Here is a 20,829-nt window from a genome sequence, read left to right on the forward strand (position 1 = left end):
TAAACTCCTCTGGGCTAAGGAAGTAAGTAAGTGAGGAAGGAAGGAATGAAGGAAGGAAGGAAGGAAGGAAGGAAGGAAGGAAGGAAGGAAGGAAGGAAGGAAGGAAGGAAGGAAGGAAGGAAGGAAGGAAGGAAGGAAGGAAGGAAGGAAGGAAGGAAGGAATGATGGTTGGATACATAGATATATATTCCCTCAATTATTTCATTTCGTTAGACATTTTAGTTCTAATTTGCTCATCATTAATAGACACCATGATCCCATTGAAACATGATCGCTCTGGATAACTACCCGGCGCTACGATAGCAATCAAACCAATCTACATTTGAGCATCTTGGTTTTAAAAGCGTTCTATTCTCCCAGGCTTTTCCATCTGATGTCGGGCCTCCTATCTCCGCTTCCCGCCACGAGTTGAGACGACCGCAGGGATGTTTTTCTACCACGATCGAATCGACAAGACAACGGCCCCCCCAGATACTCACAGGGAAAAAAAGAAGACCCACACGCAGCGCAAACAAGATTAGGAGAGGGCACCTGTCTCCAAGAAAACTCTTAACCCTTTCACTACCACACTACAGAAGGTTAACCTTTCACTACCACACTACAGACGGTTAACAGTCTGTAGTGTGGTAGTGAAATGGTTAACATTATGTAGTGTGGTTGTGAACGGGTTAACCATTTGTCGTTGTGGCAGTGAAAGGGTTAAGACAAACGGCACAGCAAATGACACACGCAAAACAAACCCCCCAAACACGTACACATGCACACACACAAATCTGAGACACACACACACAAACGGGGATGCGCGCCATCGATTGTCTCTTATCTCTCTGAGGCACCTCGAGACTCCGGGCCAGTCTGGCCAATTAAGAGAAGAGAAGAGAAGAGAGAAGAGAGAAGAGAAGAGAGAGTGCGGACGGAGCGAGACAAAGATCACACCGCATCACTGGCGAAGAAAGCTCAACAGCGCCTCTACTTCCTCCACAAACTGAGAAGAACTGGAGCCTCAGTGTATACGCTGTCTCAGACATACTGTAGTCGACATGTGTCAACAAATGTACATGCCTGTTTGAATTTATGTTGTACCATTATTACTGTAAAAATGTAATGATTGTGAAATGATTGTTTAATGAGACTACGAGCTGTATGTGTATGTCACTGAATTTCCCCGTGATGGATTAATAAAAGTTATCCTTATCCTTATCCTGTGCTCCTTCTACCGGGGCACCATCGAGCGCCTCCTGACCAGCTGCATAACCGCGTGGTATGGCGGCTGCACAGCATCCTGCCGCAAGACCTTGCAGCGCGCGTGTAGCTTATTCCCAGCGGAAGAGTACGTCATGACGCCCATGTGACCACGGCAGCGCGAGAGAGCTGCAGCGCGGAAATAGGCTGTCTATTGCCATTCTCTAAGACAAACTCTAACCTTAACCAGCTCCTTAACAGCGCCTAAACTTAACCCTTCTAACCTTAACCAACTCCGAAACAATGCCTAACCTTAACCTTAATGCCTAAACTTAACCGGAGAAAGAATGCACGTTAAAAAAAAACGAACTTGTAACCAACGGACCGCAGGACCGCAGCGCTGCCAGTTGAGCTAAGCTTCGAATGAAAATCATCAGGGATTACGGCTACATAATGCTGCAAGCTCTGCCGCTCCGCTATGCGGCTGCCGCGCCTGCCGCGGGGCGTGTCGCAGCCAATCAGGGAAAACGCGGAAACACTCAGGCGTACTCTTCCTCTGGGAATAAGCAATAAGCCTGCAGCGCACGGTCAGAACAGCTGAGAGGATAGTTGGTGACCCCCTCCCCTCCCTCCAGGACATCTACAATACACGCCTGGCCGGCAAAGCACTAAGCATCGTGGGTGACATCACCCACCCCTCACAAAGTAGTTTCACTCTCCTGCCCTCTGGGAGTAGAATGAGGAGCCTCCAAGCCAGGACCAGCAGACTAAAAGAACGCTTTATACACCAGGCTGTCAGGAAGCTGAACTCTCTCCCAGCTCTCCCTCCGCTCTCACTCTGCAACCACAGAACCTGGACTAAACAACCCCCCCCCCCCCCACTGACACACACACAGACACACTGCCACTTCACAAACTCACTGCCACTTTACTGCCATTATTTATTTTAGTTTACTGCCATATCTATCATCTCACTGCCACTTTACTGCCAATATTGTATTCTACTGCCATTATTGATCAGTTATACTTACTATGTACCACTGCTGGTAAAAAAAAATTAAGAAAAAAAATAAAGTTCTCTTTTACCTCCTATATTTATTTCAATCATACATTAATTTTTTAGCCACTGTTTATACTATATAGTCCTGTATACTAGTGTATGTACATCGTGTCTAGGGATGCCCCGATCACGTTTTTTGATACCGATCACCGATCGTCTATGAGCCATATCGGCCGATACCGATCGTTTTTGGTTTTATAAAAAAAATATATATAATTTTTTTTTATAAAATATGTATATATTATATAATTATACTTGTAGTTGTATTATCTGCAAGACATCGCCACCACGCAACAAGTCAAAATGCTCGCTATCTGCAAACAGCTCCACTGTCTGTGTGTATACTCTGCTTTGGTCAAATCACATTCAACATTGCCATCTTCACAGTTTGTTATGAAGCATGATAGCTAATTAGCCAATGTTCAGCTGCAAAAACGAATAATGTCAATTATGTTATTGTAGTGGGTGCTATGGACATAATTCACCATTAGATTGTTTTGATGTATTGATGGGGCACTGTCACTTTAATGAGGTTGGTTTTGGGGGTTGGGCTTAGAGAAGACGCGCTGGTGGAATGTCATTGATAAAATGTTTGGTGACGAGGAGCTGTCAGAGTTTAGCACGGCATAGATCTGACAGCTGTCACTTGTGCTAAAAGGATAATAAATGACACTACTTGGTGTTGTCGCAAGATAGAAATTGTGTGTCTCTCCTTTCCGACGATTTCTACATTGGTGACCCTGTTATAAGTTTTGAAGACGCTTCCGCGGCAACATGTCTACGAACGCAGTTTCACTGAAATTACCTGAGTTCTGGGAGTCGTCGGCCTCGGCATGGTTTGCGCAAACGGAGGCACAGTTCGAGCTGCGTGAGATTACAGCGGATACCACAAGATATTATTATGTGGTGTCAGCCCTGGGAAGTTCGACAGCCAGCAGAGTGGTGAGCCTCCTCAAGAACCCTCCGGCTCGAGATAAATATCTCACGATCAAGTCTCATCTGTTAAAGACATGTGCGACACGGGCGCCTTGCCGGCTTCTAGAGTGGACATCCTATCCGGCGGACACGGACCCCCCATGGAGGCCGCCAACGGCACCCCCATCCGCACCTACGGCACCAGGTATGTCGAAATGTGTTTTAGTGGCCAACGGTTTGGCTGGGACTTTATCACAGCTAATGTAGCTGTCCCTCTTCTAGGAGCTGATTTTTTGTGTGATTATGGACTGTTAGTGGATGTTAAAAATTGCTGCTTAATTGATGCCATTACGTTCTGCTCTTATGCTGGTGCGCTTGGGGGTGCAGACTCCATCAGACTCTCTAGCATGCTCTCCGCCGCAGATGAGTTTCAACACCTTCTCGCCGAGTTCCCGGGCCTCACGCGGCCCACGTTCTCATCATCTACAGCCAAGCATGGAGTGGAACATCATATCGCCACGACCGGCCCTCCGGTCTATGCCCGGGCTCGGCGCCTCGACCCGGTCAAGCTCAGCATTGCCAAGGCAGAGTTCGAGAACATGGAACGCCTCTGCATTGTCCGTCGCTCCAACAGCCCATGGGCCTCCACATTGTCCCCAAGCCGGGAGGGGGGTGGCGCCTGTGTGGGGATTACCGCCGGCTCAACGATGCTACGACGCCGGACCGGTACCCAGTCCCGCACATTCAGGACTTTTCTGCCCGCCTTTCAGGGAAATTAATGTTTTCCAAGGTGGACCTTGTGCGTGGGTATCATCAGGTGCCCGTCCAACCGCTGGACGTCCCCAAAACAGCAGTCATAACTCCATTTGGACTATTTGAGTTTCTGCGCATGCCATTCGGCCTCAAAAACGCTGCACAGACGTTCCAGCGCCTTATGGACTCTGTGCTACGAGACTTGGATTTTATTTTTGTATACTTGGATGATATCCTCATAGCCAGCGCCTCTAAGGCTGAGCACATGTCCCACCTCAGGATGCTTTTTGAGCGGCTAAATGAGCATGGACTGATAATCAACCCGATAAGTCACAAAATATAACACTGGGTGCTGAAATCCCGTGGAGTATATTAGAAAAAGAAAGCAATACGCTTGGACCAGCACTCACAGATTTTGATTATTTAATGGCAGCCTGAAACAAACATGTTTCGGAACAATTTATGTTCCTTCCTCAGTGTTGATGGCTAGCAAATGTTCTCACCGACAATAATGTTTATATACCAAGCAAAGCAGGAAGTGACATCATCCACAGGTGTGTTGAGAGTTGCTATAAGGTCGAATTTGACCCAGGAAGTACTTTGATACCAAGAGTAAGTCAAAATTACCACAATATAGAAATAATAAATGTAGATATAAAATATATAAACATAAAATTGTTGTTATACTAGAAGCACAAATAAAACAAAAATAACATCTAGTATGTATGGCTAGATAGATGCACTCTAATGCCTTATTCATTTTAAAGGGGAACAAACAGGAAAAAACAGGAAAAAACTGGAAAAAAGGAAAAAACATCACCACTTCGGTGTACTTGAGGTTGTTGGTCAACTCACCTCTAAACAGGTTGTTGGTCAACTCACCTCTAAACAGACCTTTAAATATACCTGAGACGTCTGTTCGAGAATATCTCTGTGTGAATGTCCAACAAAATTAAATATATACAAAGTACATTCAAACTTATTACATAAGTATACCCGAAACTAAATTGCATATCTCTTACCCCTATTTTTTATGGGCTAAAAATAGATATTTACTGACTTACTAAATTAAAAAAATTCCCTTGAGTGCCTCTGTTGACAGCCTTGCATCATTACATCAGACAATTGTATTTGGACTTGAAATATTCAAAATGGGGAAGGTCCTAAAATAAAAACGGGTAACCACTATTTTTCCTTCGTGTAAATATAAAATAATGTGTTCGATAATCAGCCCGGCCAAATGCCAGTTTGGGCGGTCGACCATTGACTTCCTGGGGCACAGAGTCACTAAAGAGGGAGCGGTCCCTCTTCCCATGAAGGTGGAAGCGGTGATGAATTTTCCCCGGCCGCTCACGGTTAGGTCACTGCAGGAGTTTCTTGGAATGATCAACTTTTATCACCGCTTTATTCCCCAGGCGGCTCGGATTATGCGGCCTTTGTATGAGGCCCTTAGGGGTAAAGCGCCAAAACATGCTGTCGACTGGTCTGCAGAGAGAGACAAAACTTTTCTGGATGCCAAGGCTGCCCTAGCCAACGCCACCATGCTGGCACATCCTTCCTTTAAGGCCCCAATCTCCATCACCACCGACGCCTCAGATTTTGCCGTGGGCGCAGTGTTTGAGCAGTGGGTAGGCGGGGCTTGCCAGCCGCTCGCTTTTTTCAGCCGCCAGTTAAGCCCCAGCGAGCGGAGGTATAGCACCTTCGATCGGGAGCTCCTCGGCCTATACCTTGCCATCCGCCATTTTCGTTTCCTGCTGGAGGCCCGCCAGTTCACGGCCTTCGTGGATCACAAGCCGCTGACGTTCGCCATGGCCAAGGTGTCTGAGCCATGGTCCGCCCGTCAACAGCGACAGCTCTCATATGTCTCAGAGTTCACTACTGACATTCAACATGTGGCAGGTAAAGCAAACCTTGTCGCAGACTGCCTCTCCCGGGCTATAGCGGGCGCCATCCACTTGGGGCTGGATTACACCGGTATGGCGGCGGACCAGGCTACCGACCCTGAAGTGAGAGATTTCAGGTCAGCCACCTCAAGCCTGCGGTTAGAGGATGTGGTTTTTGACAGCGCTGGCACCACACTCCTGTGTGATGTCTCTATGGGACAGCCCCGCCCCATCATTCCCACAGGATGGAGGCGGCGTGTTTATGACGCTGTTCACGGCCTCTCCCACCCGGGAAAGAAACCTACACAGAGGCTAGTGTTTGCCAAGTTTGTCTGGCCTGGGCTTAGAAAAGATGTGAGAGACTGGGCTGACTCCTGTTTGGAGTGCCAGCGCGCTAAAGTGCACCGTCACACCAAGGCCCCCCTGCAGCACTTCCCTGTACCTGAAAGGAGGTTCGACCACGTGAACGTTGACCTAGTGGGCCCCCTGCCCCCCTCACACGGCTTCAGTTACCTCTTTACTATGGTAGACAGGACTACCCGTTGGCCAGAGGCAGTTCCACTGTCAGGCACGACGTCCACCGAGGTGGCCAGGGCTTTTATTGGAACCTGGGTCGCCCGGTTTGGCACTCCAGCCGACCTCTCTTCAGACCGGGGCCCACAGTTCACGTCCGAGCTCTGGAACACGGTCGCCAAGAGCCTGGGCGTGAAGCTACACCGGACTACGTCATACCACCCGCAGGCCAATGGGTTATGCGAGCGCTTTCACCGCTCAATGAAAGCAGCACTTCGGGCCAGCCTTACTGACAGCGGCTGGGTCGACCGGCTCCCGTGGGTCATGCTTGGTCTCAGGACGGCCCCCAAGGAAGACCTTCAGACCTCCTCAGCCGAGCTGGTTTACGGTCAGCCTCTGCGGGTGCCAGGGGATTTCATCCCTAACATTACTGCCCCCTGGTGTGCAGCCCAGCAGCAGACAGCACTTCTGGTGAAGGCTAAGGTATTCACACCGGTCCCCACCTCACAGCACGGCCTTCCCCGGTCGCACGTCCCTACAAGTCTGCAGTCAGCGGAATATGTTTTCATCCGTCACAATGCCCACCGGGACCCCTTGAAACCTCCATATGACGGTCCATTCCGTGTCCAGGGAGCTGGAGACAAGTACTTTGTTGTGGATATGGGCGGGAAGCTGGAACACATTTCCATAGACCGCCTTAAACCGGCTCATGTGGACTTGGGCAAACCTGTTGGACTGGCCCAGCCCCCACGGCGGGGACGACCCCCTACCTTGCCCCGTCTTCCGAGTAAGGCCCACGAGACCCCCTTGCCACCTATCCTGTGCCCGAGTGGCCGTAGGGCCCTTAATGTTTTCCCTACAGTGGCGCCGGCCGCTACAGGGGTCAGGCGGAGCCGTTATGGCAGAGTTCTCCGCCCTCCTGTTCATTGACTTCTTTTGTTATGATGAATTCTGGGGGGATGTATGTAGTGGGTGCTATGGACATAATTCACCATTAGATTGTTTTGATGTATTTGATGTAGCTGTCGGGCTAGGTCGCGCACAGGTAGGGCCTGCGCCACCAGGCATCAATGCTGGCATTTGTGATACTGCTCGTTGTCCCGTGAGACAACAGAGTTGTGTATTGGCGCAAGGGGCAGGATATCTGGGTAAACGTTGTCGTTTTCCCAGCTATCCTGGAGCGCGCGGCTAATGCTACGATGTTGGGTCACTGTTCCTTTATTCCCCGCCAAGGGCTGTCTTTTTAAAAGGTCTTCCCTCCTCTTAACCATTCATGCTGACGGTCAATCGGTGTCTACTGTTGGGAGTTTTGACGGGGGCTTGTTTACCATTTTAATGGGTGGATGGGCTGAGGCCTAGGGCTGGTGTGCTTTTTGTGAATCTATGAATTGTGTGCGGGACTGGTGTTTCTCTGGTCTGCATCCCCTTAACATTGTGTGTATGGGCTAGCCCATTCTGCAGTGTGTTGGTGGAGTTTTCGTTCATTTATTCATTTACCCCTTCATGGGTGCACACCACAGTGGAGGTTGCTGCATTCCTACTAGTGAGGCAGTGCTTCACTAGTAGTAGTTTTTTGTTGCAACCACCACTGGTGCTCCGTGCTCGTGAAGCAGGTGGCATCAGTCCTTTGCCTCTGGCATGTTGGAACGGTGTCCCGCCAGTCCGACGCCATGAGGTGAGTCGGCCCGGCAGGTGGCTGGTGGGCTGTTAAGCCTATACCGCCACGGTATAGAATTAGCAGCGACTAGTAACTTTGTTCGAATTGCTGTTTTTTCTGTCAAAAATGGTGTCGGTTGGCGGGGCCCTGAAGGCCAGTCGACGTCGAAACATCGCGCGAGGTTAGCTTTGACCTAGCCGCAAGCTATAACAGCAGGGAGGGCTAGGATGCTGTCAACGCTTGTTTGCAGACATCTTGGTTGGATCAATCTCCCCTTGAGGGGGTGAGAAGTTTTTTTCCCTCCTCAGGGCTCTCCTCTCCGCAGAGGGACTTTGGTCTTTCCGCAGGAGCGCGGGCGGTATTTGACCTAGGCCCCACACCATGCAGCCAGAGGTGAGAGGGGGGGGGGGGGGGGGGGGGGTCAGACCCATGCTGGACCTGTCCCATGGAAGGTTCAGCATTTTGACCGTCTCCCACCTGTTGAACGCTGTCAGGTGGGGGCCTGGTTCTCCTCCATAGACCTGTAGGATGCGTATTCGCATCCCGATCTTCCATCCTAGGGCTTACCTACGCTTCCTTTGCAGGGTTTAGCGTATGAGTACCAGAGGCTGCCGTTCGGCTATTCTCTGGCTCCCCGCATCTTCACCAAGTGCGTGGAGACCGCACTGGGGCCTCTGCGTCGTCGGGGGTTACGAAGTGTATTCTGCCCTGGACGACGTTCTGGTCCTTGGCCGGTCAGGGTAGATCGTCAGGTCTCATACCAGGCAGGTGGTGGAATTCCTCACCAATTGCTGTAGACTGGAAGTAGAGTACTCCTCTTCCCAGTCAACGGGTGGAGTACTTGGGCTTATTCTAAGCTCAAGGTCTATATGGGCATCCCTCTCAGAGCGTGTTATCGGCACGCTCGGGAGGTTCCGTCCTAGGACGGTTACGGCGCTGTCCGTGATGCGCCTGCTCGGTATGATGGCATCTGCTCACTCTGTGGTCCCTCTTGGCCTCCTCTTCATGAGGATACAGAGGTGGTTTTCCAGTATGGAAATAGACCCGATGAGAGGCAAGTGGAAGCGGCTGAAGGTTCCCATGTCAGTACTGGGGGACCTCGCCCTCTGGGGTCCCCATGGGCAGCAGGCTGTCACACGTCACGGTCTTCACCGACGCCTCCCTCATGTGGGGGGGGGACGTGTCGGGCCAGCGCAGTAGGGGGCAGCTGGCAAGACCATGCTGCCCGGTCTGCGCTACATTCAATGTGTTGGAATTGAAGGCAGTCCTTCTGGTCCTCAAACGGCTCGGCCACCGTGGGCGAGCATGTTTTGATCAGGACGGACAACACAACGTCAGCGTCGTATATCGACAGACAGGGAGGAGTACGCTCCCCCTGTCTGCACCGGGCGGCGGTCGAGCTCTGGCTATGGGCGTTTCTCCATCTGCGCAGCCTGAGGGCTCTCCACATCCCCGGCAGGGTGATGTGGGTGCAGGTGTGATGTCGCGGGGCGGTCCTCACCCTGATGAGTGGGAATTACGTCCAGACATAGTCGGGCAGGTCTGGGACCGATTCCGTGGTCGTCCGGGATTCTGTATGCTCCCCGCCCCCTTACACCTGATAGCTCAGCTGTTGGGGCGAGTACGTGGGAGCGCGGGACTTGGTCCTGGTCGTGCCGGGGCTCAGCTGTGTGGTCCCCGGCCCTGATTCAGCTCTGTGTGGCCCCACCGTGGCCTGTTCCGTGGTCACCGCGGGCCCTCTCTCAGGAACGCGGAACTCTGTTCTGCCTTCCTGTTCTGGGGCAGCCTCTAGGCTTGGCTGCTGACAGTGTGAATCTGGTGGGGATGCGTCTTGGCTATTCTGTGGTTAACGCTATCCGGTATGCGCACGCTCCGTCCTCTACCACGGCTTACGCTGGGGAGTGGCGTATGGTCGAGTGTGGGGGCGGAACGTTGTTCAGCCACCCTCTCGTGGGACGTTCCTGCTTGGCGCTCTGCGTCTCAAGCCGGTGGAACGTTCTCTGTCTCCGAGTGGGACCTCCAACTGGTCCTCGGCCGGTTGTCTGAGGTCCCGTTTGAGCCTCTTGAGCAGGCGTCGTTGGAGCAGCAGTCTTCAAGACTGCGTTCCTACTGGCCATCACCTCCGCTAAGCGCGTGGGTGAGCTGTGTGCTCTCTCGGTGCGGCCTCAGTGCTTGTCTATTCGTGCCAATTGCGGTGCGACTCTGAGGCCTACTCCAGTCTTCGTGCCAAAGAATATCCGGAGCTCTTTTCGCTCCAGGGATATTGTGATTCAGGCGTTTCATCCGCCTCCTCACGCCAGTCGTGTCCTGTCCGTGCTTTGAGGGTTTACCTCAGTCAGACTCGGGATCTCAGGGCTGCCGATCAACTTTTTGTTTGTTACGGTGGCCCTCGCGCTGGTAAGGCACTGTCCAAGCGGCGCCTGTCACGTTGGTTGTGAGAGGGCATTGCCCTTTGCTACACGTTGGCTGGGGGTGTCAGGGCGCACACCACTCGTGGAGTGGTGGCCTCTGCCGCCTTGTTAGGGGGGCCTCGGTGGAGGACGTCTGTGCTGCGGCCTCCTGGTCCTCCCCGGGTCCCTTCGTTAGGTTTTACCTCATGGACATGACTGGGGGTTCTGTCTCCCAGGCGGTTCTGAGGTCTGGGACCTCCCCTGCGTCCCGCCTGTCGGTGGGTTAGCAGGGGTGTGTGGGTGTGTGCCACGGGGTGATTTGTCACACGTGGTCCCGCCTGTGCTGTGCATTTTTAGGGGTCTCTGGTTCCCTCTTTTTTCGCACTTTGGTGGAGTTGACTGCCGCCCCCTCTTCACTAGGAAGGGCGGGTGGACGGGACTCCCCTCCCCCCTGGTGGTAGGGCTTGCAGGTCCTCAGGGGGTACATTTGTCTGGACACACGTCTGCTCTGCCCCATATCTCAATATGGCGAAGAGCGAGACGCGATGCCAGTAATGCTATACGCTGGGGAGTGGCGTATGGTCGAGTGTGGGGGCGGAACGTTGTTCAGCCACCCTCTCGTGGGACGTTCCTGCTTGGCGCTCTGCGTCTCAAGCCGGTGGAACGTTCTCTGTCTCCGAGTGGGACCTCCAACTGGTCCTCGGCCGGTTGTCTGAGGTCCCGTTTGAGCCTCTTGAGCAGGCGTCGTTGGAGCAGCAGTCTTCAAGACTGCGTTCCTACTGGCCATCACCTCCGCTAAGCGCGTGGGTGAGCTGTGTGCTCTCTCGGTGCGGCCTCAGTGCTTGTCTATTCGTGCCAATTGCGGTGCGACTCTGAGGCCTACTCCAGTCTTCGTGCCAAAGAATATCCGGAGCTCTTTTCGCTCCAGGGATATTGTGATTCAGGCGTTTCATCCGCCTCCTCACGCCAGTCGTGTCCTGTCCGTGCTTTGAGGGTTTACCTCAGTCAGACTCGGGATCTCAGGGCTGCCGATCAACTTTTTGTTTGTTACGGTGGCCCTCGCGCTGGTAAGGCACTGTCCAAGCGGCGCCTGTCACGTTGGTTGTGAGAGGGCATTGCCCTTTGCTACACGTTGGCTGGGGGTGTCAGGGCGCACACCACTCGTGGAGTGGTGGCCTCTGCCGCCTTGTTAGGGGGGGCCTCGGTGGAGGACGTCTGTGCTGCGGCCTCCTGGTCCTCCCCGGGTCCCTTCGTTAGGTTTTACCTCATGGACATGACTGGGGGTTCTGTCTCCCAGGCGGTTCTGAGGTCTGGGACCTCCCCTGCGTCCCGCCTGTCGGTGGGTTAGCAGGGGTGTGTGGGTGTGTGCCACGGGGTGATTTGTCACACGTGGTCCCGCCTGTGCTGTGCATTTTTAGGGGTCTCTGGTTCCCTCTTTTTTCGCACTTTGGTGGAGTTGACTGCCGCCCCCTCTTCACTAGGAAGGGCGGGTGGACGGGACTCCCCTCCCCCCTGGTGGTAGGGCTTGCAGGTCCTCAGGGGGTACATTTGTCTGGACACACGTCTGCTCTGCCCCATATCTCAATATGGCGAAGAGCGAGACGCGATGCCAGTAATGCTATATAACGGAAGGTTATCCTATAACCTAGTTATATGAATACTGGCTGAGCGTCTCGCTCTTAGCGCGCCCTGAGGTCCTTTGGTTGGGTTTTCTATGATGGAAACTTTTTTCCGAGGAAGGGGGAGTGTGACCATGTCCGGTGTCTTATAGGGGGACACTGGGGCGGGGCCTGGTCAAGTGCATGGGTGCATTGTTTTCGTTAATGAAGCACAGTAGGTGCTGGAGATAAAGATATATCTCAATATGGCGAAGAGCGAGACGCTCAGCCAGTATTCATATAACTAGGTTATAGGATAACCTTCCGTTTTACGTGTCATCGATCGGTTTTCACGATCGGCGAAAATAAAGCATTATCGGAATTCACCGATCTCATATTTATACTGAATATCGGCCGATACCGATCGCTGGCTGATCGATCGGGGCATCCCTAATCGTGTCCCATATGTTACTTATGTTTATAGTGTCATATATGTTACTTTGTTTATAATAGATCTTTCTTTTTATATACACCATGGGAAGGGGGAAACGAAATTTCACTTCTCTTTATGTCTTGCACATTATGAGAAGCGACAATAAAGCTGACTTTGACTTTGATGGTGGGGGGGGGGATTTCAGGGACATGTGTCCCTTGGGTTTAAAGTTAGGGTGTGTGTGTGTGTGTGTGCCAAAGTTATTATAGTCAACTAAAACTAAACCAAAAACTTGTTGTGACATTTTTTTATGTAATGTGAAAACATTTAGTTAACTGAAATAGAAATTAAAACTACTACACTACAAATAAAATGTATTTCATTGGTTACACAAACAGTCAATCAATTTCAGCATCAGTGGTGATTTGTCCGATCATTGAGAGGCAAAACCGGAGGTGATCACTTTTTCCTAAACTGACGCTCATTGGCCGTTTGGTTTTATAACCCGAGATTGGAAGGACGTAATAGGTCAAGTGGTGTGTCAATAAAACTGTGGCCATTTTTGCTTTCAACCGATGTGTTGGTTGATAGACAATAACACAGTGCGACATGAGACAGCCCGTGCACCGGTGATTGTAGAACTGTTGTATACAAGCAATATCACACTCAAAGTGCTGTTATAGTGAATATTAGCACAGCTGAGATTATCTTCAGTACTCTGCCTGCGGCCTTGTACTGTACCTACAACCGAATCACAGCCAAACTGATATTCAGTGTAACAGCACTCCCTCTTGTGTGGTAGTACTTAAAGGAACACGCCAACATTTTAGGAAATTAGCTTACAGTCTTCTCCAGAGAGATACAAGAAGATAGATACGAGTTTCCTCTCTGTGTGTTCAGTAGAAAGCTGCATGTTAGCCTAGCTTAGCACAATGAATGGAAGCGGACAGTGATGGGTAGCCTTCGGGAGAGGTGTTAGTTGGACAATGCCTAGGCTACCAGTCACTGTCCGCTTCCATTCATTGTGCTAAGCTAGGCTAACGTGCAGCCAGATATATATCTACTGAACGCACAGAGAGGACACTGGTATCTATCTTCGTGTCTCTCTCTGGAGAAGACTATAAGCTAATTTCCCAAAATGTTGGCGTGTTCCTTTAATTAATGGGAGACAAGACATCACCGCCCTGCTTAGCTTACACAATGTTGTCACTAAGAGATTCTCTGAATAAATTATTGTTTCCATGCATACAGTAGATCACTTTTACCCTAGGTTATACTAATACTGAAACTAATAGAAACTAAACTAAAACAAAAAAATTTAAACAAGAAAACCTCAACTGAATGTAGCAAACACACTACTTAAGTACATTCAATATAAAATACATGAATACTTTTACTTGGAAGGATGGGGTTAGGAGAGGGGTTCATTAATATGATCAAAGTACTATATACAGATCCATCGGCCATGATTTTAACAGGTAAATTCTGCTCCCCACACTTTCCTGTGTCGCGCTCGTCTAGACAGGGTTGTCCTTTTAGTCCCGGACTATTTGCTCTATCCCTAGAGCCCTTGGCACAGTACATAAGACAATCCCAGTCCATAGCGCCGATCTCAATTAAGGGAACACAGCATCACATTAGCTTATATGCAGACGATGTATTATTGTTCATGCAAAACCCTACCACCTCCCTACCTCATCTTCTCAAAGTAATAGATGATTTTGGTAATCTATCAGGATTTAAGATAAACTGGCCAAAATCGGCCTTCCTTCCACTCAATGTGACTGCGAAGGCTACCGCCCTTACACTCCGCTGCATATAAATTCATTTGGAACAACAAACCTCCACGAATAAAAAGATCCACTGCACAGAGAAATAAAGCCGACGGGGGTTTAGCATTTCCAGACTTCAACTATTATTTTAAAGCTTTCTCTTTAAGACCACTGATCACCTGGTTTGATTCTCAAGCATCTGTATCCTGGAGACCATTAGATGAAAACATAGTGGCACCACATAGACTGCATGATATAGTGTACACCAACTTATCAATTAAGCAATGCAACTCGAGATTTGACCCTCTTATTACACATGTGATCCGGATATGGCGTGACACAGAAAAAGTGTACAACCCGCCATAAATGGCACAGTCATTCTCCCCTATTTAATAACAATTTACTCCTTATTGCACAACAACCTATCAGATTTCCTAAATGGGAAAAGAAAGGCATACACACATTGGGGGATATCTTCGATGACCATGGTTTCTGCAGTTATCAAGATATATTTAACAAATTTAACCTCACCAGCTCCACTTATTTTTTCTATCTACAATTAAGAGCAGCTTTAAAGGCTCACAGAGTCCCATTAAAGATTCCACTTGAGCACCACAGATTTTACAAATTCTTTTAGGAAAAGGAGACATCGAGAGGCTTCGTCTCTGACTTTTATCGTCACTTACTTACGTCCTCATATGAAATCCTTCCCCTAGACTCGGTTTGGAGGAAGGATATCCCAAACTTGGAAGTAGATTTTGATTGGGATGAAGTCTGGGCAAACGTACGGCTATCATCACGTAACCCAGATCACCAACAGATTAACCTTAACTTTGTTCATAGGACTTACCTGACTCCTAGACGTTTGCACCTAATGGGGCTCAGACAAGACCCTCGATGCTCCTTATGTTTAAACGGTGATCTTGGTACATTTATGCATATGTATTGGGAATGCCCTCCTGATAACCCTTTTCTCGCCAAGAACGTGTTACCACGTCATTGCTCGCCATGCGTAATCTGCCAATGACGCCGTAAGGCGTCTTTGAGATCAATATTTCAAAAATCTGTGATGGCAATCATATTTCACCCACGGAGACTTGAGACTTGCTGTTGATCTCCTCTCAACTCTCCAACGGTTCAAGACTGCCATCTGGTGGCCGATCGGCGAATCGCCAAAACCGGACGTGACACGCCGGAAGTGGTGCTCAACCATATTTCGTCCGGGCACTCGCTATCGTTAGCGGCACTCCATCTTGATACACTGGACAGTGATCGGTTGTAAATAACTCGATAAACAACATGATTTGGACGCATATAGTATTATACAACCTGGAAATGGATCGCATATATCAACATCCCATAATAGAGATATTTCTGCTCCACGCTGATCACCCAACGGTCAGAGGAAGCCGCGGTGAGTTTCAGCGTGTTTGATTATTATTAAACGTATAATCTGCTCTGATATATATATCGCCCATACTACATGAATCATTTAACGTCGGCCACAGACTTATAAACCCCCCCCCCCCCCCTCCGGTCACCAGCAGATGATGAGGCATGACATGTAGGACCTTGTACAATTGACATTTTTTATCTGACGTCAATCGGTATCAAACTACATTTGATGATGTAATATATGTATTTAGGGCTATAAATCACGTTCTGCAGAATGCTGCAGAAAACGATAAAAACATATTTATACTTTAGACCGTATTTTAGTATGAATATGTGAATGAAAAAGTAAAACGTTGCTACATCCTAAACGATAGATACTTGACGTTGAATGGGCCATAGTAATGTCAATTTAGCAATACAATTTAAAAAGTTATAGCCCTGCAAAGAAGGGGAACATCTCCATAGATTTATAGTGGTGGCAGAGAGTGGATTAAGATCAGAATAATCTGTGGCAGATAAAGGGTTAAGATATTCTGGGAAAAAGTAACCACTCAATTATCAGAATTTTTATCTCTGACCATACCTATACTGCCTTCTGTATTGTTGTTGAATGATGTTTCTCAGTTATCAACCTCTGTACATGTAAAAATAAAAATTTTGTCCGGTCTTACGGCTGCCAAAAAGTTGATAGCGTCACGCTGGATTCAACCGGATAAAATGTGCCGGAAGGTGTGGGTTCTTACCTATCTCGATGTGATTTATCTAGAGATATCTACTGCACAAATGTTAGGTGTTAATGAAGCCAGCGTAGCAATCTGGTTGGCTGTGGTGGAAAAGATAAAGGGAAGCATATGAACTTGTAATTTCCGATGTTAAATGGAATAGTGGATGTATAGTCCAAGAGGGGGTCCTGGGGGGGGGGGGGGGGGGGGGGGGGTGGAGGGGGAGGGAAGGGGAAGGAAATAGCGAGGAAGAGTGAGCAAGAGCACATGTATTGTATTGTATTTATTATTTTTATGTCTTTTAATCTACATTTATTTTGATTTAATTACTGGACTGTCATTATTGTTATTATTATTTCTGTCATTGTCCTATGATTTATCATTGATTTTTACTGTTACTGTATTGTTTGTCTAGTTTTATGTTAAAAAAGGGATAATAAAAAACATTTGTTCAAAAGAAAATGAATACTTTTATTTGCGTGACTATTCTATCTGGGTATTTCTACCTTTACTTGAGTAAAGGAACTGTGTACTTCTTCCACCACTGATCTTTTTCACCGTCTAGTAACTGCAAGTACCAGCCGCAAGCATTCTTGTCCTCGGATGCCCTTGCCGGCTCGTGGTGGCATTGATATTTGATGGCTGCCGGCACCTTCATAAACTGGATGTGAGTGGCCAGATGATGGCAGTCAGAACCCCATCAAAGAATACAATCAAGGCTCCAGACAGCTGCGGCCAAGATACCGCTCTGCCTCAGCAGTGATTGGCAGCCAGGGCCACTGGGCAGAGACGGTATGCCGTATGTACCCACGAATACTCAAGTGTAGATGGATCATGAATGGACTGCATTTATATATCGCCTTACAACGTATGCCTCACATTCACCCATTCAGGTTTGACCTGAGAGGGAGGTTTCGAATCAAACAGGAGGGAAGACTGTCAGATTTTAAACTGTGGATATATACCAAACAGGGAAGGTAAAGATGACTTTAAAAATGTTAAACAGTAATCCAGAACAATTTTATTGCACTGCTGCATCATTTTACTCTGTCTATTCTACAATTATATTGCACTGCACTATTGCACTATTTTACTCTGTCTATTCGATTTTACTCTTTTTATTATTGTCTATTTTTAAAAATGCAACAGAATCAAACCATAAACAAGGTGGCCTAGGCATTGTCCAACTAACACCTCTCCCGAAGGCTAACCGGCACTGTCCTCTTCCATTCATTGTGCTAAGCTAGGCTAACATGCAGCCAGATAGCTTTCTACTGAACGCACAGAGAGGAAACTGGTATCTATCCTCTTGCCTCTCTCTAATTTCCCAAAATGTATGGCGTGTTCCTAGTGTCTTGTTTAAAAACCTCTTAAGCCCTAGCCATATCTTCTGAAAATGTGCCTAAAAATACATACAAGTAAATGGAAGATTGCTCCACTTCTACAAGGTCCATTTGTATGTTCTTGGTATCTCGGGACATCTATGGATCTCAGGGAATGTATTCCCAGTGTCAGAAATATTGTGTCTGTTACTAGGCTTGAGTCAATTGTAATGAACCAAAGGAGAATGTCTTTTTCTTGTGCCGTGTTTTGCTAAACTAACCGTGTTCTGTTTTATGGCAACAACGTTCAGGTTTGTTCCACCTGGCTGGCGTGAGCTGGGAAGTGTAGTTTATTTATTCGAAAGCCCATCGAAAGCCCTGGGTCTCTTCTCTCAAAAGACTACACTCAAGTTAGGTTGCGCCAAATCCTCACGTCAATAAGCGCCTTTTACCGACTCGATGCGCTGAGATTTCTATAAACTAATTTGTCCCTAATAACACTTAAAATCATTGGTAAACAAACGTAGTGCTGAAAATATACACGTTGTTTTGACAGGGTTAGGGTCTTTACTCTTGGCTACATTTGAAGAAAAAAACTGCAACATTAATCCATACATTCTGTAGAGAGGGATTTATGGCGTAATGTCAATCTGATACCAGTACCGGAGCGCTCTGTCTTAAGAGGTTAAGGACACGTTGACACGCTGCCGGACGGAGCTAGAATCAAACTGGGAACCTTCAGACGACCAGATGAGAAATAACTTTTTATTTTTGAAATACTGTTTTAAGTTAGAAAGCGACTTGAACAATATATTTCTTTCCTATTTTTTAACAAATATTTTCTAGGCTTATGTTTGGTTAACAGTGCAAAAATATTTAGTTTTGACTTATGATGACATAAGATAGAATCATTTAAATAAGTCCATGTATAGTAACTACTGTATGTTTTTAAACAAATAGCAGGTTCTGCAAATATAAACAAATCTAATGGTGCACCTTTAACTAAATAACTAAAAAGAGACAATGCAGGAGAGAAGGTTCTTTATTGAGACAGTAGGGTGGCTGAGAGGGAGAGATGATGGAATGTTCTTTATTGAGACAGTAGGAAAGCTGAGTGGGAGACTGAGTTGGGAGACATAGGAGAGGAGGTTCTTTATTGAGACAGTAAGAAGGCTGAGAGGGAGACTGATTAGGGGCACAGGAGAGGATGTTCTTTATTGAGACAGTAGGAAGGCTGAGAGGGAGACTGAGTAGGGGAGACACAGGAGAGAAGGTTCTTTATTGAGACAGTAGGAAGGCTGAGAGGGAGACTGGGTAGGGCAGACACAGGAGAGGAGGTCCTGGTACTGTAGGATTCAATCCCAGGTGAGCAAGGGTATATAGTTCCAGAGGAGGAGGTCTTAATCCCTCCACCATCTCTGGGAATTAAAACTTTATGATTTGAATTTGACCTACTGTAATGTAATTGGTGGATGTCAAAATGTGTGTGGCCTACCTGGATGGAGTACATGATGATCCTGAAGCAGGATACGGCAAACTCATTGGGGTCCCACAGCCGATGGTTGTCTAGATGCCTGGGAGATGAGAAACAAAACAAGCGGATTAGAGATCCCATCAAATGAAAACTGTGGGAGGAGTGGGAGATTTGCGAGTGCTTAAAATATATCTTAAATTATGGCTATGGGTCTAATACACTGGTCGATTATCAGTGAGTTGCTTGCAGTCAACATGTACAAAAACGGATGGTTTTTTCATCGGTACATTTCCGTTTTATACCGTTTTGAATAAGAGTATAGTTTTGGTGTTTTCTAGTAATTCCAGAGAAAGACGCGATAATAGCCCTTTAGTGGAATACACAAAACACGTTGTCATTTTTCGGCTGATTATCGAATCTTCCTGAAATCAATGCTAGATCATCATTATTGTCCTTCATCGTGCACGCATGCAATGTTGTTTAGACAAGAACAACGGCACTGCAGCTTCACCGAAAATATCGCAAAAGATCCAGGCAACGTGAAGGAGCTTTCGAACCACTGCTCCCCAAACCAAAAAAGTGCCGACCATTCTTTCTCCCGAGATAATTAACGTCGGCCATTTTGATTTGAGTGTAACTTTCAGTTCTTCACAACGAGGTAAACAAACTCCAAACAGCTAACGTTGACACTGCTATTGTGGTTGCGGGTGATTTTAATAGCGCTAATCTGAGAAAAGTGTTGCCAAATTTCTATCAGCATGTGACTTGTTCCACCAGAGGCGGGAATATCCTAGACCATTGCTACTCGCAATTTAAGAACGGGTACAAGTCTCAAGCTACTAGCGCTTTCGGAAAATCAGACCATGGCGCCATCTTCCTTTTACCTCAGTATAAACGAAGTCTCAAGCGTGCCCCTGTAGTAACGCGAGAGGTTAAGCATTGGACTGTGGAGTCAGAGGAGACGCTCCAGGTTGCACTTGAATGTACAGAATGGAGTGTGTTCCGCGACAACACAGAAAATATTAATGACTACACAGAAACAGTGCTAGACTTTGTTTGTACTTTGGTAGAAGAAACAATCCCCTCTACCACAATTAGAGTTTACGCAAACCAAAAGCCCTGGGTAGACAAATCCGTCCATGAGGCTCTGAAAGCGCACACCTCGGCATACAACGCCGGGCTTGTGACAGGCAACATGAATGAACACAAGGAGGCGAGATACAACGTAAGGAGGACAGTAATAGAGGCAAAGCGGCACTACAGGGATCAAATTTAACTTCAGTATGAACAGGCCGACTCTAGAGGTATGTGGCAGGGCCTCAGAACGATGACAGATTACAAAGGCACCTCCCTCAAGCTGAACAGTGACATCTCATTGGCAAATGATCTCAATACCTTCTATGCAAGGTTTGAGGCTGTGAATAACAACACCAGCCTACAAACCACTGCAATGGAGGGGGGGGGGGGGGGGCACTGCTGATGGAGACTCAGTGTTCAGGATAACAGAACATGAGGTGAGGAGGACCTTTAAGAAAGTGAATATCAGGAAGGCAGCAGAACCGGACGGTATCCCCGGCCGCGTCCTAAAAGTCTGTGCCGACCAACTGGCCCCGGTATTCACTGACATATTTAACCTGTCCTTAGAACAGGCTGTCATCCCCACCTGTCTGAAGAAGTCCACCGTTATCCCTGTACCCAAAAAATCCAAGCCTGCTTGCCTCAACGACTACCGCCCTGTAGCTCTCACCTCCATAGCCATG

The 20,829-nt window shown here is 48.1% G+C and overlaps 1 protein-coding gene across 1 annotated transcript in view; it reads right to left on the minus strand.

The window, feature by feature from the left end:
• Positions 1-20,829, minus strand: part of efr3a (EFR3 homolog A) — a 463,079-nt gene that overhangs the window by 113,407 nt on the left and 328,843 nt on the right. The window contains exon 8 of the mRNA XM_084327782.1: positions 19,051-19,169. Within this exon, the coding sequence (XP_084183908.1) occupies positions 19,051-19,169 (119 nt within the window). The remainder of the gene's footprint in view (positions 1-19,050; positions 19,170-20,829) is intronic.

Source organism: Notolepis coatsorum (genome assembly GCF_963971535.1).
Source record: "Notolepis coatsorum genome assembly, chromosome: 13".
NCBI lineage: Eukaryota > Metazoa > Chordata > Actinopteri > Aulopiformes > Paralepididae > Notolepis > Notolepis coatsorum.